This window comes from Bipolaris zeicola (assembly GCF_000523435.1).
Source record: "Bipolaris zeicola 26-R-13 unplaced genomic scaffold scaffold_252, whole genome shotgun sequence".
NCBI lineage: Eukaryota > Fungi > Ascomycota > Dothideomycetes > Pleosporales > Pleosporaceae > Bipolaris > Bipolaris zeicola.
In genome coordinates this window covers 1-24402 of record NW_006912301.1, presented here as the reverse complement: position 1 = coordinate 24402, position 24402 = coordinate 1, and the positions used below count along the sequence as shown (strand labels likewise).

Genomic DNA, 24402 nt, shown 5'->3' with positions numbered 1-24402 from the left:
TGGGTCCCCTGTCTCCGACCCACGCGCGAACTGCCGCTAGTCAAGCAATTGGCGCAGTCTATCTGCGGGGTCAGGGTTAGGGTTACCGTAGTGTCGGGTTTAGGAACGTTCCTAGATAGCGTTCCGAAGGCGGCGGAATGGTCCGGATACAGGCTTTGGAACTTCCGTCGTCCATTCCGTAGTGCAAACGCCGCAAACGCCGCGCGGACGAAGCGTCCAGGGTCCAGCAAGGGTCCATAACAGCACCGACATGAGTACGAGTAATGATGGCAACATGTTGGGCATGTGGCTGGCCACTCACGCCGCACCTCCAACATGCACATGCTCTGCCCTCGACCTTACAGCGTCAGTCGCCAATTGACGAGTGCATTCCAAATTCACAACCGCATCAACACTCGCGCAGTCACTCAACACCACCACGCCTTCTCAACTGCAACTCCTTACCAATCCCACAAACCCACACAACCATGCCGCCCAAAACGCATTGTAATCGGCATAACCGGCGCAACAGGCACCATCTACGCCGTCCGCCTCCTCGAAATCCTACGTGACCTATCCATAGAAACACACCTGATAATGAGCAAATGGGCCCATACAACTCTCAAATACGAGACCGATAGGACGGAAGCCGAAATCCATTCCCTCGCCTCCAGAGTCTACACGGCACGCGACATGACGGCTCCAATTGCCAGTGGATCCTTCCTGCACGACGGCATGATCATAGTGCCCTGTAGCATGAAGACGCTCGCCGCTGTGCGCATAGGCTTTTGCGACGATCTGATCTCGCGCGCCGCTGATGTGACGTTGAAGGAGCGCCGGACGCTGATGCTGGTGCCGCGCGAGACGCCGCTGAGCGATATCCACCTGGAGAACCTGTTGGCGGTAAGGAGGATGGGGGCCGTGGTTTTCCCGCCCATGCCTGCGTTTTATACGCGGCCGAAGAGCCTGGAGGATATGGTGGAGCAGAGTGTTGGGCGCATGTTGGATAATTTCGGCATTCATACTGATGGGTTTGAGAGGTGGAATGGTTGTGATTGGAAGAATAAATGAGAGCTGGGTACATTGAGCCTTGGGATAGATACCTGTACATTTTGCAATGAAACACTTTTGAGAATCAAGGGCCCATATGCTGTGATTTCCGCACCTTAATGCCATGTCTGAATGCATCCCGTACCGGACAGGCTAATACTCGATTTTCCCCATCAAAACTATCGCAAAGATGAGGTTATAGAGCTTCATACAAGATCTCTTACCCCAATATTTCTGGTAGAGATAATGTAGTGAATTAAACAAGCAACTCTATCTATCGGAACTTTCTTTGAACTTGATATCACCGCGCAACGTGAGAGAGTAAAGCAATCAAGTGAGTAGGGATTAAATTGTGATTTTGTGATGTTCAAAGCTATTTCAAATAAGATCTTGATTCGGTGGAGAGCTACGTACACTAAGTTCATCTATATATCTTGTTATATCGATTGCTGGTTGTAGGTGGGAAGCCCAACATTTTCAGGCCTTGACGTAGTGTGAAGATGATTTACATTGATATTAGCGCGCGAGCGTTCTTTAATCAATCCAAAACCTTTCCGCAATTTAGGTGAATACAATTTTTCGCTAGGATTCGAAACAGCGATAAGTTCAAGTGTAGCGCCGATATGCTCCATTCGAAGTGGTTGCGGTGCGATCGGGTGGGTAGTGATGGTGGTGGTGGTTGGTGGGGTGGAGCGGGCATTGACCCATCCGGTACGGTATCCGCGGCCAATCCGTGAAATGCAAGTCATTTGCGTCACTAGAATGTGACGTGATCTCAACGCCGGGCGGCTGAAACCCTTCCGTAGGCTGTCATGGAAATTTGGTTCCAGAAGGAAATGTACTCCCACGTGTCGAATCTGGTGCTTCGAGCCCTTCCGCCACGGTACTCCACCTACTTCCGCCCCACAGCCCCGTGGCCGTAGGGACGAGCTAGAATTGAGTTGCTCATATAGTTTCGGTAGCCACCAAAGTTTATTTCAGTAAGATTCCAAGTGAAAACATCACCAGTTGTGGCCTGATACGCTTTCCACTCGTACCCCATAAGTCCCAAGGCTCCGTTCCGATACACTACCATGGCCGACGCTGACCAAACTCCTCTTCCTCTTCCTGCCACTTCTCTAACGCGTCTTGCTCCTGGTGTGATACTTTCTCAGCCATTGTCCCGTAAAGGCTCAGGACCCGGACTCATTGTAATTGTAAATGAGTCAGGGGCTACAGATGACACGACTTTGCGCATCGAAAATGGTGTTCCATCACCGCTCATGAAATGGGGAGAAGAGAGTTACACAGTTGTAGAGCTTCTTGAGGAAGCCTTCTTCGAGGGCAAGGACCCAATAAGTCTGGCCGTCTCAGAGCTGTCAAAGGCAGAGAGGTGTGAGCCGAAGGATGCAATTGGCGTCATCGGTATATTACCCGAGTCCAGGTCTGCGCATTGCATTGCTAATTTGGATGGCAGCGTACGATCTAAAGCTTTGGAACCGCGCAGCACCATATCTAACATCACACTCCTCAATCGTCGGCGCCGTCGTGTACGCAAGTGCAGCAGAGCACCACAAGCTCGCCATAACCTCCGTCCCCGTCCTGCAACACATGGCGGGCAAGATGCGCAAGCCGCCTCGGACCGAAACCCGTGTCGTCCACGACTACCCCAATGCGAAGTCTTATCTCTTTGCTACGCCCTTCCAGCCAGAGTTTGATTACAACATGGAGTCAGTGTCGCACACGCGGAATCTGTCATTCCTAAAACCGCGCATGAATGGTCCGTGGTTTGATCTCGAGGCGATTTGGGACGAGCATCAGTACTGGGAGTTTGAAGATCGGTCGGTGCCGAAGACGATGGCGACCATGGTGCAGGAACCATATGTCAATCATGTGCCTACGGTATGTTTCATTGCGCGGCGAAAGCATGTTGCGACGTATCGCTGACGTGCGTAGCTCACGGGAGGCATTGGACGAGAGGCACTTACAGATTTCTATACTAACCATTTCGTCTACTCGAATCCCAAGGATGTCGTGACGGAGTTGATAAGTCGTTCCATGGGTATCGATCGCGTCATCGATGAGTTCATCTTCAAGTGCACACATGACGCGCCGTTGGATTGGCTGTGAGATGTCGCCCGTCTCGAAACGTGATTGTCGCGCCGCTGACAAGCTGTAGAATACCCGGTATACCTCCGACAGGCCGCAAACTTGAAATCCCCTTTACGGCGGTTGTCAACATTCGAGGCGACCGTCTTTACCACGAACACATCGCCTGGGACCAGGGTACTGTGCTGGCTCAGTTGGGTCTATTGCCAGAGTACTTGCCTATACCGTACGCTCTGCCAAGCGGGCAGAACCAGGACGGAAACAAACTCGAGTATAAACTACCCGTCGCGGGGATTGAAACGGCACGAAAGATGCAAAATAAAGATGCCGTCACTTCAAATGTCTTGCTCAGCTTCCAGGTCCGCAACAAGAACGCATAGCTGGTCGAAGAGAGACGCAGTTTGGTGTCATGGGATCACAGCATGTCCAAGTTTGAATGGTTACCAATCCGGGAACTGCAGGCCTCTGCTTAATGTACATAGGGTAATACACTCATACACACTGACTCGCAACCTCGTTGCTGGGCCAATCTGGCCAAAACATATCAATATCATTCCACCACATACCATTCATTGTGTGGTCCCCCATAGTATCATCCGCGACTTGCAGAAATTCCCCCTGGTCCAGGAACGTGCCCATAGCACCACCGACAGTATCTCCCTTCTCACCCAGTCCTCTTTGAATCGGGAATCTTTGTTGCTGATTCTGCTGCGGTTGCAAAGTTCGATCAAGGGCGGTCTCAATTGGAGGAGGTTGGAGAAAGTCAGGTCGAGCTAGTTGCTCCTCCAAATGACGCAGTCTCTTCGCAAGTCTGCAGGAACTCTGCGATATTGTACTGTATGCTGTAGCGAGAGCCAATGCACGTTCCACCTCCCGTTTTACTAAGCCAGGAAAAGGCTCCAGCAAGTCGGCGGACTGCATGATGACCACCCGATTGCGGTCCGCGCGAACGTAAGCCACCACTAAGAAAAGAAGTGCACACGAAGAGCTGAGGAAATGCTGAAAGAATGGATGCTGGGTTTTGTAGACGTCGGTTGTAGAGTTCAGCATAGAGAGTACACCGATGGTGTCGGAGATGATGTTCATACTGGGTTTGATCATTTTGACGCTGACGTTGGAGTGCGAGCCTGAAAGAAAGAATGGACGAAGGATGATACTCCGGAAAGCATTGGCACGCAGATAAAGTAATGTGGCCACGGGTGACGGAGGTTTTGAGGGGTCTACTGTTGGCTTTACACCAACAGCCGTCTCAGGGGATGGATGGTAGATACCATGGCCGTCTATGGCCTTCTTCAGCCATTGGTCAATCTGGAAATTGAGTAGTTCGAAAGCGTCATCCTGTTCATAAGTTGCACCGGCAGCGACTCGGTGTATGGGTACTTCGAACTTCGGACTCATGAATGTGTATGAGATCATCGCTCGAAGATACCATGCGTCCTCCTATGATGCCTGAAGTCAGCAAGAAAATTCGTCTCAAGGCAAACCCAACATCGCTCTTGGGTCTTGAAGATGACATGACTTACCGGAGGCTCTATGGATTGATCAAAATCCGATTCCTGAAAGTTTTGAGGCAAGCCAGTAGCGGCACTCCATTGCCTGTCCAAGATGACTATGCTCCAGATGAGAGCGCTAATTCCAGTGCGTTGCTTCTCGTCTCGCAAAAGATGGCGATGGACGTCTCGGCGGTGAAGCCCAAGTTCCATTGCCATGCGCCCCGAAATTCCGCACACTCGCCATGCCAAACGCGTGTCACCAGTAAAAAAGTGGTAAATAGACTGGTCGCAATTCCATCATGTTAGCGAATGTATCACTTGCTGAGTAAAACGGAAGGCTTACCGCCAGTAACGCTATCAGAACATGATCTAGACTTGACACTTCGGATGCTAATTTCAGCTTGATCAGGTGCTCCACACCTTTGTACAGTGTTTTCCCCACATGCGATTGTGAGGCTGGTTCGGCAGCAAGTGCAATCGAAAGCGCCAGGTATAAAATCAGAATGGTGTCTTCGTGGAGAATTGAGGCATCAGATGTGGGTTTTGAATGAAACACATAACAGGCCTCAGCTTGCTCGACAAGCCGCTTTGGATCCAGAATAGGATGAAGGCGGCCGATGACATTATGGTAGACGTTCAGGAGGCGCAAAGCGTCGTTTCTGGCAATGAGCCATGGCAATTGAGCCAGGCATTGGCGTAGCCTAGTTTTGGCAAGACGCTCTTGGACGGCAGACCCGTGACTTTCATCTTGGATCAGAGTGCGCTCGTCGTCATCAGTCTGGTCATCTTCCAGGCTGGGGTTGGTCTCTTCTGTGATAGTGGGGCCGCCAGGAGGAGCTTGGGCCAGTCGCAGCTTGATTGTAGCAGCATTAAGACTATAGTCAGGACTTGTCGGGCCGTAAAAGCGACGAGTGGATGGCTTTGATGTATTTGCGACGGCTACTGTGGGAGCATCAGACGTTGATGTTGGGTTCGCGTTGATCTGAGCGTCCCTGGAAGGTGGGATGGCAGAGCCCGAACCTTCGAGGGCCGTGTTCTGCCGGGGAGCAGCGCTCTGCCGGGGGAGCGCGGGATCTATTGCAACGACTGGTGAGGTGTGTAATTCGTTGGACAACTCCATGTGTGTAACGAGACTATCAAGCTGTGCTTGCAGCGCAAGTACGACACGAGAGATGGACTCGCCCTTGCTAAAGAGCATGCTGGGTTAGTGGCAAGGGCAACTTGAAGGCGAGCACTAAGGGAACATACGCGTTCACCCCCAACGCATTGGTTGGCAACATAGGAGGTGCAGCAACGGCAGAGTAAGAAACAGCAGAATCCTCTTGCTGCGAAGGCTCGTTTGTGGGTTCTTGGTCGGCGGTGTAGCGACACTCCAAAGCACGCGAGCGACAGAAGTCGCAAGGCTTACGGCCATCACATCTGCCTTTGCGTCGCCGGCACACATCGCAGGCTCGCCATACGTATCGAAGGCGACGTTTACGCGATGACCCGGCGGTGTTCTGTTGATCCATGGTCGTCGAGGGGCGTTTTGGCGGCGACGGGCTCATTGTGCTGGATTGTAGACAGCGGGATGGGACCTTTTGGGGGATGTATCTGGGTTGGTCTCGAGACTCGAGAGATAACAATCGGGCCTCCTCCACACTCGCTGCTTATCGCCATGATAGAGCCAGGCCACAATGGACACATGGACTGGCCAGGGTGAGGCTGTCGCTTGTGTCTGAGAAGGGCGGGGGTGAGCCGCGCGGGGTAAGTACCGAGAAAGCACCGGAGACGCGGCAGGGTCGCCATCTAGTGTAGTGTAGTATAGTGTACTTGGTGTATCGTGCATGCATACACTAGTCAATTAGTCACGTGCATGAATCCCTTCACTTGTGCACGGACCATGGCTGTCCGGACTTGTGCCGGACCAGGGCCGCCGGAGAGTGTCTCGCCTCTGCAAATCCACCCTCACTGCATACATCCCATCCCGCCGTTCGGCACGTGACGGCGTCTTTCCTGCGGAAATGGCACGACCATCACCCTGTCGAGGTTGGGCCCACCGCAGCCTCGACAGCATCTCTTAAAGCCAGTCGGGGCCGTTCTGGCAGTCGTCGCACATCACTGCATCCCGTCTTCTTTACCTACTCAGTCCACCCACCTCTTACCCAATATGGCCTTGTACACCTACGACACACGCCCCAGCTTCTCTTCTGACGTCCTTGTCCGGGGCACACCAGAATACGATCGCTGTCGTCGCAATAACCCCAGTGCAACAACACCAGACCGCTATCCACGCGAGATACATGTGGTCAAGTCACCCAAACAAGTCTCGGCAGCTCTCCAACGAGCCACTGAACTTGGTGTCACCGTCGGTATCCGTGGCTCCGGCCATGCCTTCCCTCTGAGCGCACTGATTGAGGACGGCATACTCATCGACACTTCCAGCTTGAACCGCTATGTTGATTATGATCCCCACTCCCGTGAGATCTCTTTTGGTCCTGCTGTCCGTGTAGAGGAAGTCGCAGCAAAGCTTGCAGAGGTTAAGCGCTTCTTTCCTCACGGCCACGCGCCTACTGTCGGCGCCGCAGGCTTCTTGTTGGCGGGAGGACAAGGCTGGTTTGTGCGAGGTTGGGGAGCCACATGCCAGGAATGGATTACTCAGATGGAGATCGTGGTCCCCGATGGCCGCATTGTCATTGCGAGCCCTACAGAGAACACTGACCTGTTTTGGGCCGCGAGAGGCAGCGGCTTGGGCTTCTTCGGTGTCGTAACCAAATTCTGGGCTCGCACAATTCCTAGCTCTCAGCTCTGGGAACGGACTTTTACTTTCCAGCTCCGTGATAAGTACGAGACCTTGCTGACATGGTTCTTCGAAAAGGCCGAAGATACCCCCAAGTATGGCACCGATCTCAATCTCACTATCTTCTATCCGGAAAAGTACGACAACACCATACTCACGGATGACATACCCAAGACGTCCCAGCTACACCTCGGTCTCAGTCTTTTGTGCTATTCTGACACTGAACGGGAAGCTCGGACCCTGCTGAGTGCTTACGACGATGTTCCGGAGAGTGTGAAGGACTGCTTGGTCGACATGCGCCCTGTTTCAAAACGAGAGTTCACCGACATATTCGACAAGAAGCGTGAATTCATTGGGAATAAGTACGGTGAGAACTGGCAGATTCTTAGTCTGCTCAGCGAACCAACCATTCCCATTCCACGAGTAAGTGTTGCAGTGTGAACAACTATACATCCTCACTGACAACTTTCAGCTCATTGAAGCCCTGAAGCCTGCTCTCACTGAGCTCGAAACGCGCATCACCTCGGTGTTTATCTGCATTTGCGATATCGTCGCCAACGAGAAGGTCGCTTCTTTGAGCATCCCACAAAAGTACTACATTTCTACCGTCACAGGCTGGCTCGACCAAAAGAAGGGGCCTGCGATCAAGCAACGGATGTTGGAGAGATACAAGCGCGCTCTACCAGTCGCATGTGGCACATATCCTGCAGACTACGATCCCAACGTTGAAGACGCAAATGTAAGCCGGGCCTGAAACCCACCTCACTGCTGCTATGATCAAACTGACAACATAAACAGAGCAAACCTATGTCTGACGCCGCACTCGCCAAGTTCCTCAAGATCCGAGCCAAATGGGACCCCAATGACATGTTCCCCAACTACAAGCAGTTTATCAAAACAAACGAGAAGATTAACAAGCTTTTGACCAAGCCTTCGCTTTAGACACTAATGATGGATGGAGGCAGGGACTTTGTTTCCCTTTTCCCAATTTTTTCTTGAATGCTTTGGAAGGCGAAACGATCAATCATACAAAGACCATAGTTAGCCAGATGTTACGAAGACGTGGGTGAGATTTGACTCCCTGAAATGTTCATCAATCTTTTCAAATCAGCAGTTCCATATGCGTCGTGAACTTGAATCCTTGAAACTGAGAGCTATGCCTCTGGATATTTTTGTCGCATTACTCAACACGACCTTTGCGCACATAGTATCAGTCACTTGACGATCACTTTGATAGTCAGTTACACCCCTTGCAAAATGTGCATGCATAGAATCAATTGCTTTTCCTGAATTATTCATCGATTGCAGAAATCAACGCCCGACAGACAATGATCAAATGAACAAGCCAGACCAGGATGCAATTCAGTAATGGTCCAACTCTTCTAGACAGCACTACGGGCTTGTTCAGTCGTACTTGGCCATCTATCGAGAGGCTTATGTAAAGCCCATGTCAAATTTCGAACCAGGCTTGCTGGTGCTAGCCTGCCCTTCACATCCCATCATGTGGCGTAAGCAGAATCCAAGCAACTATCCAAAGGCCTCGTCGACAGATCCCGAATTTGCGCTCGTCTCTACATCGTTGGACTTGTCCGCGGTCGCTTCCTCAGCACTGAACCAAGCGGGTCGCGGACGGCTTCCGCGAAGGATTGCGAAGGATTGCGCGGAAGGAAAACCGCGTAGACGGGAACTACCATGAGCTCCACCTTTCCGCCGGCATGCTCCTTGTAGGAATATGCGCCATGGCCATTATTGAAACATGGGCCAAGCCGCCGACAATATCGGAACGCCCAATTCCGCAAATTCCGCTGCCGCCGCAAACAGTTGTGGTAAGTCCGGTCTAGCCTGGACGATTAGCAAGGTTGCTGTGATTGGTGCACTGAATTGAGGGTCTGGATTTGGTAGTTGTGAGCATGGATTGGAAATGCTCAGTCTCTTTCGATGTGAGAAACTAATTCAGACCTAAAGCATTATTGACATCTAGACGAACGATATACCAAAATACACAGCAGTGACATCATTCTATTTCCATCCAGTTCGAAATCATGGCTGAATCCATCGAAACTAGGCTCTTCATCAACAATGAGGTACTGATTATCACAACCCTATCTAGACACAACTAATCACGCGATACCAGTTCCGGAATGCTCGCTCTGGAGAGTCGTTTACCGTTAAACGATCCTACGACGACTCCATCATCGCAGAGAATGTTCAGATTGCTGGCGAGCAAGATGTCAACGACGCCGTCGACGCAGCTCATGCTGCATTCAAGCACTGGCGCAGGACGCCGGCCCCCGAGCGTGCAAAGTGCATGCTCAAACTCGCCGACTTGATCGAGGAGAATCTGGAGTGGCTTGCTGAACTTGAGACAGCTGCAATGGGCGCCCCGATCTCAGCTACCAAGTGGATTGCATCCACAATGCCAACGTGGTGGCGTTACTACGCTGGCTGGACCGACAAGCTCGGCGGCGAATCTCTTGAAGACCTCGATGGCTCGTACAGAATGGTTCGATATGAGCCATTGGGCGTATGTGCGGGCATCGCCTCCTGGAATGCCACCCTCTTCTACCTCTCCTGGAAGATTGCTCCAGCCGTAGCAGCCGGCAATACCTTCATCTTCAAAAGCTCAGAGAAATCACCTCTCGGTGCCCTTCGTTTCGCCGACCTAGTCCGCCGCGCAGGCTTCCCACCTGGCGTCATCAACCTCCTCACTGGCTTTGGCCAAACCGGCGGCCTCCTCGCTTCCCACCAAAAGATTCGCAAAATCAGCTTCACGGGATCTACCATGACAGGCCGCAAGATCCAAGTCGCGGCCGCAAACAGCAACCTCAAGCGCGTGACGCTCGAACTCGGCGGGAAATCCGCCGCCATCGTCTTCGATGACGCAGACATCGACGAGGCCCTCACGCACATGTCCCAGACCTTCCTGCTCAACTGCGGCCAAGTCTGCGCCGCGACTTCGCGCCTCCTCGTCCAGGACACCATTGCAGAATCCTTCGTCGCAGAGCTCAAGACACGGTTCCAGGGCTTCGCAAACGCCCTCGGCGATCCCAGTGACCCAAACACCTTCTTGGGCCCCATCGCAGACCGCATGCAACGCGAGCGCGTAACCTCCTTCATCGACGCCGCCCGCACCGAGAACCTCAACATCCTGGCAGGTGGCCAGTCCCAAGGACCCCAGAACCAATTCATCCAGCCAACCATCATCCTCGACCCGCCATCCTCGAGCACGCTATACCGCGACGAGATCTTCGGGCCCGTGCTAGTCATCAAGACGTTCAAGTCTGAAGTCGAGGCCATTGATATGGCGAATGATTCCGCCTACGGGCTTGGGGCCGCGCTGTTCACCAAGGATGTGGCGCGGGCGCTGAGGTTGTCGTCGGACCTCGAGTGCGGGTTTGTGGGCATCAATATGCCAATTACGCCCTCAGCATATACGCCTTTTGGAGGGGCCAAGGAGAGTGGATATGGTAGGGAGGGCGGAAGGATGGGATTGATGGCCTATTTGGAGCCAAAGACTGTGGCCATTGCTATGAAGCCAAGATTGTAGGTGGCTTCTTTGTGCAGCTAGTTACTCAAATTTGACCCTTCTCTTACGATATTGCTCTCGTGCTAGTGAGACCTTGGGCTGGTGTATATGATGTAGACGTATTCGGCTTTCGTTGTTGCTCATGTAGTGTGCTTGACGAGTCCTTGTCGGCTTGATCAAGAGTGTTTTTCAACATCCTAAGTGATCAAGGACGCACGTTTGCTCCGGCAAAAGGCACTTGACAAAGTTGCGAAAGTTAAAGAAGATCTTGAGATGGTGTTCAAGGGGATGCCTCTCGATGAATGTGGCAAACATCATGATAATACATTAAAAACCCCTATCCAAAGCATGTAAGCCAAACAGCCCACGGTAGTACATCCTGAAATCATAACGAGACACTAGAAATATCCCCTCAGAGATACAATCTTCCATCAATCCCTCACAGCCATACCCTGCAAAACAAGCGTCGGTCCCGTATACCTCTTTTTGGACCTAAACAGATAGTCGATCGTAACAAGTATCAACACGCCCCCCAGCACCGTACTCGCATAATTCATATTCTTCGACGTGACGGGCTGCGCCGTCGGGAATAGCAAAAATACGCTCGTAAAGATCAGAAAACAGATCGACAAGGCATTCACCAAGATGCCTGCTTTCCCCAGCTTGAACGGCCCCGGCATGAGCATCTGTGGCGTCATGAGGCGACGGTAGAGCATAAGGACGATGGGCATGAGATAGGAGAGGTTAAGCCCGACGACGGTGAGGGAGAGGATAGCGGCGAAGGCAGTCGAGGACGCGATTTGCAGCGCGCCCAATAGGATGATGATGGCCGTGGACACCAACAGCGACGTCACGGGAATCTGGCTCTTACTTCCCAGGCGCCCCAACGCCGTAGAAAACGGGGTTCCGCCGTCGCGGGCGAACGCCCAGAGGATGCGGGATGTCGCAGTTAGAAGGCCGAAGGTGGCCAAGGAGGCGGAGATGATGATCGTGGAGGTCATTGCGCTGGCGGCGGCCTTATTGCCGCCTGTGACGCGGGTGAAGATGTGGATGATGGGGAAGGGACCAGAGCCGAGAGCTGCGTCGAGAGGGCCCATGTAGAAAAGAACCGGGAGTAGGACGGCGAAGCCCATGGCGCCGTTGATGGCGATGGAGAGGAGCATGGCTTTGGGGATGTTGCGGGCTGGGTTGGGGATTTCTTCCGACATGTGGGTTGCAGAGTCGTAGCCTTTACATTTATGAGTTAGCGATCAAACCATTGTGAAGGTGGTCGGGGTGCGTACCTATCATCACGTAACAGGAGGTCAACATTCCGAGAAACCAAGCGACGCCATCAGAGCTCCAACCCGTGCTGTTGCGGAACTCGGTGAAAACGAATTTCGCACTGTTTGCTTCTGGCTTCAAAGCTAGCAAAACAATGAAGATGATGAAGAAGAAACCAACATGAAAGGCGAGAATGGCGTTCTGGATGTACGGCAAGATACGGTTGCCCCAGAGGTTGAATGCAAGCGCTACCAGGGTAATTCCCCAATAGATGCAGCTATTTTGCCATGGCTTGGACACAAAATCAGGATTGGAGAGCGAGATTAAGCCCAAGGTGAGATTGGCTGCTCCAAATGGAGCAGATGCTGTGAAAGCATGCCATCCCAGAACTGTAAGCCATCCACAGTACCAGCTGACTGAGGCTCTGATTGACGGCGGGCTGAGTTCGGCAACGAACTGATACTGGCCGCCTGCGGAAGGGAACCTGATGGGAAATCGTCAATGAAGGTCGAATAATATGGCACTAGTGCTACTCACATGGCTGCAGCCTCAGCCAACGACATACTGGTCAACATGTTTCCAGCAAAGGACACTACGCGAAATTGTTAGTATCCAACTTTAGTGCACTTTTTGGAAAGCGTACCGATATATCCATAGACGAGAGATACTGGTCCGCCGCTAACCAGACCAGATCCCATTGTACTGCAAAGTGCCTCCCATGTCGCCATCAAAGACACAGCAAGTGCCATCATGGAGAAGAATCCATACACTTTCGGTGGCTGCGGAAATCAGCAATTCAGTTCGCCATAGGTTGATGTTACTGGCAATAACTCACCTCGGCATGCCCAGCCTGCATGTCAAAATTTGTAACCTTGCCGATGCCATGATCATCATCACCACCCTTGAGTTCGAACATGGCCTCCTTGTTGCTGGGGTTTGTAGGATACAGCTTCAGCCTCGAAGCCGAGAGTTCATTCGAAGCACACTGCGGCGTCTGCATGTCGGCACAAAAACTACACAGTCACCTCAGCGAAGTGAGGGAGTCTGTAGAAGAAGAGATGGCCGTAGTGTTGACCAGCGACACGGTTATAGGGAGGGGATGTTACAAAGCACGTGACGGCGCTATACGCGGCCGTTCCGAACAAGCGCTCGACTTATCCTAAAGAGGCAGAGCTTATCAAGAAACCTCGAGTCAGTCCTGCGACAGATAATGTGGCAGGCCCATGAACCCTTGAAAAGATTGGGGGTTTGTGCGTGGGGTCCGACGTAGATACGCAGCTTTGTGCTCCAACTTCGGAAACTGCTTAGCAGGGCGTCAGCAAAATGGGTAGCCTGCAGACAGTTTGCTGCGGGTGGGCATATACGACGGAAACATGGCTGGGATTACAACAAGGTTTATTACAGCTATTTTGCATATCAGCTCAGAATATAAGCGTCTATATTTATTACTATTTTAATTACTGAAAGGAGACAAGATTTTCGTTCTGTTTTTGACCTATATCCTATATAGAACAGTTCTTAAGCATTGCAATGGATAATTCACAGCATATAGCTCTATAGCAGAAAATCGCAAAGAGATATAAAAAATTCCTATTAGTAGAGGGGGAAAACAGCAATTGAATGGTATGATAGGGGAAGAACGCTTGTAGTATAGAAAACTGAGTAATCCAGCATTTGTCACTTGGATAGGGACCCCTATATGCTCCGTCGAATGTGACCGGGCGCAGTACACAAGCGGAAACAACGGTTGCGGGGCCCGCTGCAAGACAGCCCCAATGAAGGCCCGGAAACGGGGACTAAGTACAGCAAATGGACCGACTCTTAGGCTTCGCCCGGGGAATCTCCCCTTCATAGTATGTATCTTCTGGTACTAGTTAAGCCACCCCCGCATTTGATGATAAATGAGGGTATTGCTGGTTACAAGGGGCGGAAGGTCTAGGCCTACTTGTTAAACCTTCTTGACGCGTGGCTGGCGGCTTGGAAATGTGGAGGTCGGACCATACCTACACCCACGGTGGCGATATGGGAGCACAGACTTCACGTCTACTCAACGCAGTGCTTTCAGGTGTAATACTAGCCAACGTGGATGGGCCTGTGGAAGAAACTTGTATTTCACATCGTCGTTGAATATAGTCAATAGAAGTGTGTTTACAAAACGTTCAAAATGTTATTCTCGCTACTTCTGAGTGCTATCTAGCCAAGTGACAGTCTTATACTGGACAAACTCCTCGAGCCCTTGCTTCCCGTTAAACCTTCCAAACCCGCTCTTCTTGAACCCACCATGTGGCAGAGCAAACTCATCATGCACAGTCATTGTATTGATATGAGCAGCTCCAACATTCAGTTGCCTTGCAACCCGAAGGCCAGCCTTCAAATCCTCTGTGAAGACGGCACCAGCTAGTCCATATTCTGTATCATTACTCAGCGTGATGGCTTCTTCCTCTGTGTCAAAGGTGTATAGCGATACACTTGGGCCGAATGACTCTGTGCCATAGATGTCCATGTCGGGAGTGACGTTGCCGAGGACGACTGGAGACATTTTCGATTCGACGTTGGTATCGACTACAGCGGGGTTACCGTAGATGAGTTTGGCGCCCTTGACCAGTGCGTCTTGTAAAAGTATTCTGTTCTTCTTTGCAGAGGCGTTGGTAATGACGACTGGGCAGTTGTTTGCAGCACCGAAGGTCTTGCTGATGGCTTGCTTGAGTTGCTCCTTGAAAGCATCCGCGATGGACGAATGAACGAGGATGCGCTCGGTAGACATGCATATCTGGCCAGCCTGTTGCAAAAATGTCAGAAACGGTCGAATGGCTTAGTTCATTCATAAAAGCGTCACTTACATTCAAGAAGGCACCCAGCGCGCATTGCTCCGCGGCGTTACTGAGATCAGCATCCTTAAGGACAATGGCACTTGCCTTGCCACCCAACTCCATAAGCACTGGCTTGAGATGCTTCCCAGCAATAGAAGATATCACACTTCCCACGTGCGAGCTTCCCGTAAAGTTAACTTTGCGCACAGCCGGATGAGCAATCAGTGACTCTGTAATCTTGGGAGCATCAGCAGGTCGATGGAACAGGAGATTGAGTGCTCCATCCGGCAACCCGGCCTCTCTGAAGACATCTGCAATAGCCCAGTAACACCGCGGCGACAGCTCTGGGCCTTTTAGAATCGCAGTATTGCCCGTGGCGAGCGCGAATGTGACTGCACGGAAGCCTAGGTGATAGGGAGCATTCCTGTCGCACGAACAAAGTATCAGCCTCGTTCGTAGTATTCGAGGTGCAGTGTAGAGTACAAAAATTTAGAAAGGTGTTGCAACTCACCAAGGGCCGATTCCTAGCACAACACCATAAGGCTCGCGATAAACAATAGCATGCGCACCATCCTGCATCACGTGAGGCACAAAGCCCTGCACCGCGTCTGGAATCCTCCCAGCTGTGTCCTTCAGCCCTTCAATAGACAAGCCCAGAATAAAATCTTGATAGTACTGGTCCGCTCCAATCTCGTGGTGCATGTAATCTCCCAGCTCTCTCTTGCGTTTGGTAATAATGTCGGCAGCTCGCAAGAAAATGTCTCGACGGGCTGACGGTTTGGTCTGCGACCATGCCGGGAACGCCTTTTCTGCTGCTTCGACGGCAGAAATGGCGTCCTTTTCTGAACACGACGAGGAATTCCAGACGTGTTTTCCGGTGGCGGGGCTCTGGACTTCGAAAGATGTGTTGGTTGTTACATCTTGGCCGTTAATGATGAGGGGGATTTGGTATGCATCACGACTTTGCAAAGATCCTGTCAAATGGAAGGATCGAGATTGCTGGTAGTTTCTGCAGAAGGCTCTGGGCAGCTGCCCTGATGTCCTGAAAAGTCGCATCATCTTGTTCTCTGCGTGCAATGGGTTGAATGGCTGTGGGAAGCTGCAAGGGCTCAATCACATTTATTGTTTTTGAAGTCTGCAGTTGCCCATGATGATAGACCAAACCCTGGATTGTTCATACCCTTGATCCTTGATCGACCGTGTTTTGGCGATTCACGGTCATTCGTAATGCCGTTTCGGGGTGGTGGACGCGGCTCTTTGCATTCCGGAAGCTGCGCCCTCCTTCCGGGTAGCGTTCCGTCGCATTTTAGAACATGCGGAGAAGGCGCTTGGGTGTTGAAGACCCAATCATGAGCACTACACGCACTCGACACAAAGATACCATCAAGTCTTTCGCTCCACGTTGTGACATTGGATCTAATCTTGCCCAAGGTTGCCATTGAGGGTTTCGGAATCTACAAAAATACTACTGAACATCACCAAGACACACTGCAAATCGCCCCAAAATTCCTTAAGCCTTGACGCCGTTCGTACCCCTTCGAGCAGCTAGTTTCTCCGCCACGTCTTTGTGCATATCGTACCTGTATTCTGCGTCAGCAAAGACATTCTCTTCAAATAATACTTAGTACTCACGTGTTCATCTCCTCAATTGTGAGTTTGTTCTTCTCATCCGCAACCGTGTAATGAGGATCGTTCTTGTTGCTGGAGAAGCCAATGCGCTCGTGGATGTTCTCGCTCGCTCGCGCCGAGGCTGCCTGCACCTTTGTTCCTCTCGGCTTCCTGACCTCTTCGAAAACTTCAAGAGCCTCGCGAATGTTGCCGTTGAAATTCTTTTTGCTGAAAATCGTGCCAAGAGCTCCGGCGTCCTCGATGGACTGGCAGGCTCCCTGACTCTGATCAGGCATCATCTGCAAATATTTAGCGTTAATTCATTCAGCACTGGTAGTTAACATACCGGGTGTGCGGCATCTCCAATAATGCAGGCCACTCCTTTCTGCCAGTACGGGTACGGCTGGTGCTTCCAAAGCCTCCATGGTCGGATCTCGTAGCCAATTTCCAAGTGCTTGAACACCTGGCGATCTAAGTCTGGATACGGTGCGAGCAACTCTGGGAGGGTGGCAGCCTCGTCCCAAGATTGATTCTGGAAGTCACCCGCTTCACGCGGGAAGAAGCAGTAGTAAGAGAGAAGTTTTCCACCATTGCAAGGTGATAGGACAATCTTGTAGTGCGAGTGATACCCACCCCAGTATTCGATTGCAGCGTTTTTTGAGTAGTCGACTAGCCCGAGCTTGACAGCCTCCTCAGTGTCTACGTTGGTGTGCAAGCAGCTCCAGGATGCTGGGACCTTGTCGACTTTAATGCCAAGTACATTCCGAACAGTCGAACCAATGCCATCGGCACCGATAATGACGTCGTGTTTGGCTGTGACACCGTTCTCGAATGTGACCTCGCCAGTCTCGAGGTTGACGTCTTTGGCCTTGTGATTGACCTTGAGTTTTGCGGGCACGCCTTCTCCACGCTGGCCAACCGCACTATCCATAAGCATGGCATGCATGTACTGCCGGTGGAACATGTAGTAGTGCTACTGAACATCAGTCACTAGTCCCAGACGAGATGCAAACCACTTACATAGCCCCATTTTTCTTTGTAGTCATGGAGGTCATAGACACTTGCTGGTTCGCCAGTTTTCCAGTCGCGGCTAATGAGCTGCCTCAGAATTACCGGGTCGCCAAGTTCAATATTCACTCCCCATTCCTCGAGCCACCTTGTGCCATTTGCGGCGCACGATATGGAGGCCCCTACTTCTCCTGCAAAATCTGCGCGCTCGTAGATTGTTACAATGTGCCCTTGCCGTCGAAGGGCAATGGCAGATGCCTGACCTCCAATCCCTCCGCCAATGATGCCCACATTGAGGGCTCGCCATCCTGGTTGAGTCATGGTGTCTTGTGGTGGTTGAGGCATTTGTGTCAAGGGTCAACTCAAACTGAAATATGACTGAGCTTCAGCAGTGATAAAGATCCGCTGATGCGATGTTGAAGCAAATGTTTGCAGTTCTAAAGCATAAAATTATCGATTAACTTTGGCCTACGGGCTCTTGATATCCTCTCCAACGTTGATGCCCCTCACGCGACCTCCTAGCCCACGGATCCAGGGTTTGGCGCGGCCGCCGACAGCATACTTGGCCTGTCATGGAGTCGATCTGTCATTTTGCCTTGTGTCTTACCGGACTCGCTCGCGATCGCCCGTTGGTTGCGACGCACGGTCGGAATTTCCTACACCATTCCGGAGTGTATTATGTCAGCATCCGTCGCCGCATGTGGATGCATGCCTCGAGGAAGAAAAGCAAATAGCGGGAGCATTCAGTAAAGTAGTACTTTCAAGTCGAGCGAAGTTCCATTGAAGCGAAACAAGAAAGGAACAAGGTTGGTGGTCTCCCCCAGAGAACAAAGACGTTCACTGACATGTGTAGTCAGCTAGCATTTATTCTTCTCAATCAATAGCACCGCATTACCCAATTATAGCACAGGCAGAACAGGTCGTCCAATATGGCTTCCAAAGTGCGCGCATCATTTGAGCTCACTGGACGCAACTATGTCGTCACAGGTGGTGCCCAAGGTATCGGACTGGCCTTGACGAAAGCAATTGCTGAAATGGGCGGCAATGTTGCCGTCTTGGATCTTCAAGACAAACCGCTTGATCATTTTGCACAACTGGCCAAAGAAACCGGTGTCAAACTTCCATACTTCCGCGCCGATGTGGCAGACGAAAGTTCGCTCAAGAAGGCGTTTGCGGACGCAGTTCAGAGCCTGGGAAGGGTAGATGGTCTTGTGACTAGTGCAGGGATCGCACTTGAGAAGCCATTTGCGAAAACCACTAGCGCAGAAGTAAACAGGATATTGCAAGTCAACGTAAGGCTCCGCTGTTCATCTCGAACTCAATGTGTTGGCTAATATTTCATTACAGGTAACTGGCACATACACGGCAACACAGCTGTTCGCCGAGCAAATCGAAAAGCAAGGAACCGGAGGATCCGCCGTCTTGATCGCCTCCATCACATCGCACACTGTACTCCCAAGTCACAGAATGTCTGCCTACTCAGCGTCAAAGGGTGCCGTGAGGATGCTTTCTCTAGCACTGTCTACAGAACTGGCGCCTCTCGGGATCCGAGTCAACTCGATATCTCCTGGCTTCATTGACACCGAGCAGACCAAGTTTGTGCGCGACCACAACCCCAAGATTGCGGAGTTGATGTTCAATGCACCACCTCTCAAGCGCATTGGTACGACGGATGACTTGGTTGGGTCAGTGGTGTACCTGTTGAGTGATGCGTCTAGCTATACAACAGGCACGGATATTGCGATTACAGGTGGCTTACATGTTGGACGTCAGATTGATACTTGAGTTTTGTAGTAGAAGTAGTAGAATAAATTTTGCACCTCAACCATTGAACATACTGAAATGACCGTGTTATGCTGGCGTTTGCATTATCCCCATTCCTTTCGCGGGGATACCAACCACTCAGTCTGGAGCACTACAACTCTGAGAGAACGACTCTAGTTCGCGAACTCAGTTCAGTCTCCAGTGCCCGTTTTCTGAGATCAGAGGCGAAAAGGCATGGCATTTGGACATGTAGAGATCTGGCTTACATGTCCACCCAAAACCCACGTTGATCCTGCCCGCAACCATCTCTCCTCGGTAATACGAGAATGAAGTTGATGGGTAATCAGAAAGTTGATTTCCAGAAACGCTGCGGATCAATCATCGTTCTAGAGCAAAGCTCATGACGAATTGAATGCGCTCGGTTGTTCCGCCGTGAATGCGGCTAGTCCGGCACACTAAGAGAACATTTAGTAGCGCCGATAAGACAATCTTTCGGGGTCCAATACCGTGAAGACTAGACTAGGATACATGGCGGTAGGCCGCTTGTGCCTCTCGCGTTCCGTGTACCCAAACTGCGTGTCTCTCATCCGACCGTGAGTTATGTGTTTGAAAACATGTCAGGCGACATAGATTCCGCAGATGCGACACCTTCCGTCACAGTCGGCTAGTCCTCTATTCCAGGGCGCAGTTATGTATTCCCGTGCATCTAGTCGCATGCTACATATTACTAGACGGTGACCAAGCCGGCACCCGTTGATGACGGATTTATTTGTTTGTCTGCTCCTTTGTATTGATCCATTAGCGCTGGAAACCTTCACCTCGAACACCTCTTTTCGAAATCAGCCCCTGTGATTGTACCGAGAACAATTGCGTGCTTGATTTTCAAGTAATCTAAGCTCTCTTCACTTTCTGATCGAAACCTCGAACTCCACAACGATTTGATCAGAATAGGTAACTGAAAATGGGCGCCGAACATGATCTTGTCGTAGTGGGAGCTGGTATGTCATTGCTGCGACTTCCCAACTCATGAATGCCGAGCTAAACAATGATGCGTAGGCTGGTTTGGTCTCGCTGCCGCAAAATCCTACATCGAACTTCATCCCGGCGAAAGTGTCCTAGTCGTCGATGGCGCAAGCTCCTTTGGCGGGACATGGTCAGCCGACCGTCTCTACCCCGGGCTGAAGTCAAACAATTTGTACGGGTCATACGAATATCCCGACTTCCCCATGCTGGAATCAGTGTATGGCGTGAAAGAAGGCCAGCACATTCCCGCCGCGGTGCTTCACCGGTATCTGACGGACTTTGCCAAACATTTTGGGATCGATGAGCGAACGAGACTGAACACCAAGGTGGAGGGCATCGAACCTAGCTCCACTGGTGGATGGCTAGTAAAAGTGGTGAATGTAAGTGGTGAACCAGAGACGGTCAATACTAAGAGATTGGTGCTTGCATGCGGACTCACCTCGCAACCCAACATCCCCCAGTACGAGGGAGCCGACACGTTTGAATCGCCCTTCTTCCACGCCAAAGACTTCTGCAAGCGCTCAGACACGGTTGGTACATCCAACACCGCTGTTGTAGTAGGAGGTGGCAAATCTGCAATGGATATCGCATATGCCTTTGCGACTGAAGGCAACGCCACTGTAAACCTAATTATACGGCCAACAGGACAAGGCCCGGTATGGCTCGCCCAACCCTATGCGACACCATTCAAAAGGGACATGCAAGAGCTTCTTCACACACGAGCATTAACTTGGTTCAGCCCATGTGCATGGGGAGACGAGGACGGATTCGCGATACCGCGTGGCTTCCTCCACCGTACTGGCATGGGAAGGCTGCTCACCGACAACTATTGGAACAACATGTCAGCCGAGATAATCGAGACAAACGGATATGATGACCACCCCGAAGTCTTCAAGTTAAAACCATGGAATCCAGTATTTTGGACCGGCAGTGGCCTGGGCATTCACAACTTCGATACCAACTTCTTCGACCTAGTAAAAGAAGGCAAAGTACGCGTCCACCTCGCCGATATCTCCAAGCTCGACGGAAAGACCGTCCACCTCACAAACGGCGAGCAAATCTCCACCGACGTCCTCGTCTGCGCCACCGGTTGGAAAAAAGACGTGCCCCTAAGCTTCACAAATCTACCCCAGGGCGGCATTGGTCTGGCCCAATCCGGCCAAGAAAAGGCTGACTTGATTGAGAAAACCAATCGCGAGATTCTGGAAAAATTCCCAGGGCTCAAACGCCAACCCGTCGTCCGCTATAAGCGCAAAGACGACGACCTCCACCGCATGTACCGCTTCATGGTCCCCCCCGCCCTGGTCAACCAACGAAACCTCGCATTCGCAGGCATGGTATCAACCACCAGCACCGCACTCTTCGCCACCATGCAAGGTCTCTGGATCTCCGCCTTCTTCGACGGCAAGCTGGCCCGTGTTGCCTCCACCGAGCAAGACATCACCGCAGAAGTCCTACGACACACGCAGTGGGGTCGATACAGGTATCCATGCGGCTACGGGGACACGATCCCGGACTTTGCGTTTGAGTCGATGCCATATATAGATATGTTGTTGAATGATGTAGGCATTGAGACGCATCGCAAGAGGAATCAGATTGCGGAGATTTTTGAGCCGTATAAGCCAGCGGATTATAAGCAGTTGGCGAAGGAGTATTTGGAGCTCCGCGAAGGTAAAGGGGGTGATAATAGGAAGATTGTGTAAAGTTTTGACTATGTTGACGATTGATGTGGGCGATGATGACTGGGCTTTCGATCTCGTGGTATGGCATGTGTGGCCAACCTGGGGCTTGCGGCGTTGTTTTCACTTTGATAGCGGTTAAAGCTTTCGTGCAATGAGAAAATCGATAGGTCTTCAATTCTAACAATGCGAATCATTGTGATCGAGAGCACACAGCGACCATTGATTTGCCACGGTAGATGATGAAGCTTTTGTTAAGACTGCTTGAGCGATGTATCCCATTGCCCTTGATGAGCAGGCGGAGCTTGCGACTCTAAGGAAATAACGATACCATGATTCCACTCCCCAGCGCTTTCTGCATAGTGGGTTCTTGCGATTGAGCGAGTGCAGCTTCTCAACGTATCATTGCGATTTGTCGTAATCCACGATTGAAGTTGGCATGGAACGTTCCCCGCGTCCGGTCATGTTGCGTGCTTGACATGACCACTGGGAGTGGTTTCATCACGCGCATAGATTTTCAGAGTTTAAGGATGTCGCGGGGGAATTGCGGTTTTTGGATTTGCCGGTAACGGCCTTGGAGGAAGATATAGGCACGTTGGAAATGATGCCGGATCCTTCAAACCCCTTTTAGTCACCTTGATAGCTAGCCAGGGTTGGGCTTTTGGGGGTTTGACCAATGAAGTTACAAATCAAACTACCTATTGCTTTTCGCATAATCTTTTCTTCTCGATCTTTTACATTATTTCTCACCAGAATACATAGTACCAAGCGAATTCACGAGATAGGGATACAAGTCAACTGGAGCTCGCAGGTCGGTAGAGACCATGAGGGACCGTGATAATGAGCCTCCATAGGGTGCCTTGTCATTGATTTGACCCGCTAGCTTATTCGACATAAGCAGACGTTCAACTTGTTCAATCTCTCGATTCCCCGAAGCCCATATCCCCAATCTGTCACTTGTGGTAGCTAGGTACCTCGGGGTCCAGCCTAACAAGGTGTCGGCAAAGCCGGGCCCCTCGGATCCTGGCCCTTTACTTGCCAACACCATGTTGCACCGCAAATGAGCAAGAAGAAGGTTGCAATATCGTGTTGGAAAATGGTTATCTGGTTACAGCTTAGCTCACTGTGCTTCTGCATTCTTTTCTGATCCTATCCACCAACTATAAATGCTCCGCCCCTAACTCATTATTGCTGCCATTTGCAACAGATAACGAAAACAATTCCAGGACGTTTGTTTGTTACTGGTGATAGTGGATACATTGGCAGCGTTCTCATCCAACTTGCCGTTGCTGACGGTTACACGGTTCGTAGTTACATGTCATACCACATTCCCTCCTGACAACATCGACTGATGATACACTCGACATGCAGGCACTGTTTCCCGCTATGAAGAAAGCGACATATAATCACGCATCTTGGGTGCTGAGCCCGTTCGAGGCGATCTAGCCTCCTAGGATGCGCTCCGAAAGGAGAGCAAAAAGGCTGATAGTGTCATCAACTTAGCTACTGTCTATGTCTTTGGTTAAGGCAAGTATGAGGTCGCATTCCCTATTGACAACGCCGCCGTCGATACCATGTGCGACGGTTTGGCCGGCACTAATAAGCCTCTGATCACATTTTCGGGTACTTGATTCGTACATGCCGATCCCAATGGAAATGAGACAGATGAAGACGCTCTTCCCGAGCCTAGCACTCTCAGTTTGCGCATTCAGGCCGAGAGCCATGCTCTCGCTCAGGTAAAAGAGCGAGGTGTTCACGTCATGATCATTCGTATGGCCCCCTTTGCCTATGTCCGTGGTGGAAGCGGCATCGCACGCTTCATGGGCATGGCAAAGGTCATGGGCGGGATCCCTACTGTGGATGGTGGTAAGAACCGCACCACAGCGGTGCATGTTGATGATGCTGTCCGTCTCATTCTTTTTGCACTTGGAAAAGGCGAGGCTTGGGATGTGTTCAATGTGGGATCATAAACCGAAGTCACCATGGGTGCCCTGTTGAATGTTATCAATTCTTCGGCCGGTACGCCCACCAAGGACATCACTTATGATGAAGCGTTAGATAAATCTGGAGAAACTATCGCGTGGTTTCTCAAGGCTAAAAATAGAGCTTCAGAGATGAAAGCGCACAAGAAGCTTGGGTGGCAACCGAAGGACACGCCACTTCTTGAAGACATCGAGTCTGGTTCATACGCTATCAAAAAGTAGAGTCCAGTGGAAATTTTTGAGCAGGGGTCAAGGGTAACGTGGTTCACAAGCGAGTCGGCCACCCAAGCGAGTCGGCCACTTTGCTCCGACGCGTTAACGTCAACACTATAACACGTAATGACTCAACA

At 51.2% G+C, this 24402-nt stretch overlaps 12 protein-coding genes across 12 annotated transcripts; 7 read left to right on the top strand and 5 right to left on the bottom strand.

Annotated features, from left to right (window-relative positions):
- Nucleotides 1-321: 321 nt before the first annotated feature.
- On the top strand, nucleotides 322-1050 carry COCCADRAFT_108287 (uncharacterized protein; the record flags this gene model as incomplete). The annotated part of the gene is made up of 1 exon (XM_007718755.1): nucleotides 322-1050. The coding sequence occupies one exon, from the start codon at nucleotides 322-324 to the stop codon at nucleotides 1048-1050; it is 729 nt and encodes a 242-aa protein (XP_007716945.1).
- Nucleotides 1051-1466: 416 nt separating this feature from the next.
- COCCADRAFT_108286 (uncharacterized protein) lies at nucleotides 1467-1661 on the bottom strand (the record flags this gene model as incomplete). Its single annotated transcript, XM_007718754.1, has 1 exon — nucleotides 1467-1661. The coding sequence occupies one exon, from the start codon at nucleotides 1659-1661 to the stop codon at nucleotides 1467-1469; it is 195 nt and encodes a 64-aa protein (XP_007716944.1).
- A 441-nt stretch (nucleotides 1662-2102) lies between these two features.
- Nucleotides 2103-3497, top strand: COCCADRAFT_108318 (uncharacterized protein; the record flags this gene model as incomplete). Its single annotated transcript, XM_007718753.1, has 4 exons — nucleotides 2103-2433; nucleotides 2486-2910; nucleotides 2965-3134; nucleotides 3188-3497. 4 exons carry the CDS (start codon nucleotides 2103-2105, stop codon nucleotides 3495-3497), a joined length of 1236 nt encoding a protein of 411 aa, XP_007716943.1.
- Nucleotides 3498-3609: 112 nt separating this feature from the next.
- Nucleotides 3610-6157, bottom strand: COCCADRAFT_30046 (uncharacterized protein; the record flags this gene model as incomplete). Its single annotated transcript, XM_007718752.1, has 5 exons — nucleotides 3610-3647; nucleotides 3684-4557; nucleotides 4641-4892; nucleotides 4954-5809; nucleotides 5859-6157. The coding sequence occupies 5 exons, from the start codon at nucleotides 6155-6157 to the stop codon at nucleotides 3610-3612; spliced, it is 2319 nt and encodes a 772-aa protein (XP_007716942.1).
- A 602-nt stretch (nucleotides 6158-6759) lies between these two features.
- Nucleotides 6760-8331, top strand: COCCADRAFT_108290 (uncharacterized protein; the record flags this gene model as incomplete). Its single annotated transcript, XM_007718751.1, has 3 exons — nucleotides 6760-7812; nucleotides 7862-8128; nucleotides 8188-8331. The coding sequence occupies 3 exons, from the start codon at nucleotides 6760-6762 to the stop codon at nucleotides 8329-8331; spliced, it is 1464 nt and encodes a 487-aa protein (XP_007716941.1).
- Nucleotides 8332-9431: 1100 nt separating this feature from the next.
- On the top strand, nucleotides 9432-10936 carry COCCADRAFT_40769 (uncharacterized protein; the record flags this gene model as incomplete). Its single annotated transcript, XM_007718750.1, has 2 exons — nucleotides 9432-9473; nucleotides 9524-10936. 2 exons carry the CDS (start codon nucleotides 9432-9434, stop codon nucleotides 10934-10936), a joined length of 1455 nt encoding a protein of 484 aa, XP_007716940.1.
- Nucleotides 10937-11346: 410 nt separating this feature from the next.
- On the bottom strand, nucleotides 11347-13178 carry COCCADRAFT_40768 (uncharacterized protein; the record flags this gene model as incomplete). Its single annotated transcript, XM_007718749.1, has 5 exons — nucleotides 11347-12143; nucleotides 12199-12662; nucleotides 12716-12770; nucleotides 12822-12957; nucleotides 13014-13178. The coding sequence occupies 5 exons, from the start codon at nucleotides 13176-13178 to the stop codon at nucleotides 11347-11349; spliced, it is 1617 nt and encodes a 538-aa protein (XP_007716939.1).
- Nucleotides 13179-14354: 1176 nt separating this feature from the next.
- COCCADRAFT_40767 (uncharacterized protein) lies at nucleotides 14355-16047 on the bottom strand (the record flags this gene model as incomplete). The annotated part of the gene is made up of 3 exons (XM_007718748.1): nucleotides 14355-14957; nucleotides 15019-15412; nucleotides 15500-16047. The coding sequence occupies 3 exons, from the start codon at nucleotides 16045-16047 to the stop codon at nucleotides 14355-14357; spliced, it is 1545 nt and encodes a 514-aa protein (XP_007716938.1).
- Nucleotides 16048-16498: 451 nt separating this feature from the next.
- Nucleotides 16499-17925, bottom strand: COCCADRAFT_108304 (uncharacterized protein; the record flags this gene model as incomplete). The annotated part of the gene is made up of 4 exons (XM_007718747.1): nucleotides 16499-16568; nucleotides 16621-16895; nucleotides 16943-17569; nucleotides 17617-17925. The coding sequence occupies 4 exons, from the start codon at nucleotides 17923-17925 to the stop codon at nucleotides 16499-16501; spliced, it is 1281 nt and encodes a 426-aa protein (XP_007716937.1).
- Nucleotides 17926-18533: 608 nt separating this feature from the next.
- Nucleotides 18534-19389, top strand: COCCADRAFT_108299 (uncharacterized protein; the record flags this gene model as incomplete). Its single annotated transcript, XM_007718746.1, has 2 exons — nucleotides 18534-18896; nucleotides 18952-19389. 2 exons carry the CDS (start codon nucleotides 18534-18536, stop codon nucleotides 19387-19389), a joined length of 801 nt encoding a protein of 266 aa, XP_007716936.1.
- A 940-nt stretch (nucleotides 19390-20329) lies between these two features.
- COCCADRAFT_8915 (uncharacterized protein) lies at nucleotides 20330-22094 on the top strand (the record flags this gene model as incomplete). The annotated part of the gene is made up of 2 exons (XM_007718744.1): nucleotides 20330-20366; nucleotides 20425-22094. 2 exons carry the CDS (start codon nucleotides 20330-20332, stop codon nucleotides 22092-22094), a joined length of 1707 nt encoding a protein of 568 aa, XP_007716934.1.
- Nucleotides 22095-23830: 1736 nt separating this feature from the next.
- On the top strand, nucleotides 23831-24274 carry COCCADRAFT_8914 (uncharacterized protein; the record flags this gene model as incomplete). Its single annotated transcript, XM_007718743.1, has 2 exons — nucleotides 23831-23936; nucleotides 24048-24274. The coding sequence occupies 2 exons, from the start codon at nucleotides 23831-23833 to the stop codon at nucleotides 24272-24274; spliced, it is 333 nt and encodes a 110-aa protein (XP_007716933.1).
- Nucleotides 24275-24402: the final 128 nt, after the last annotated feature.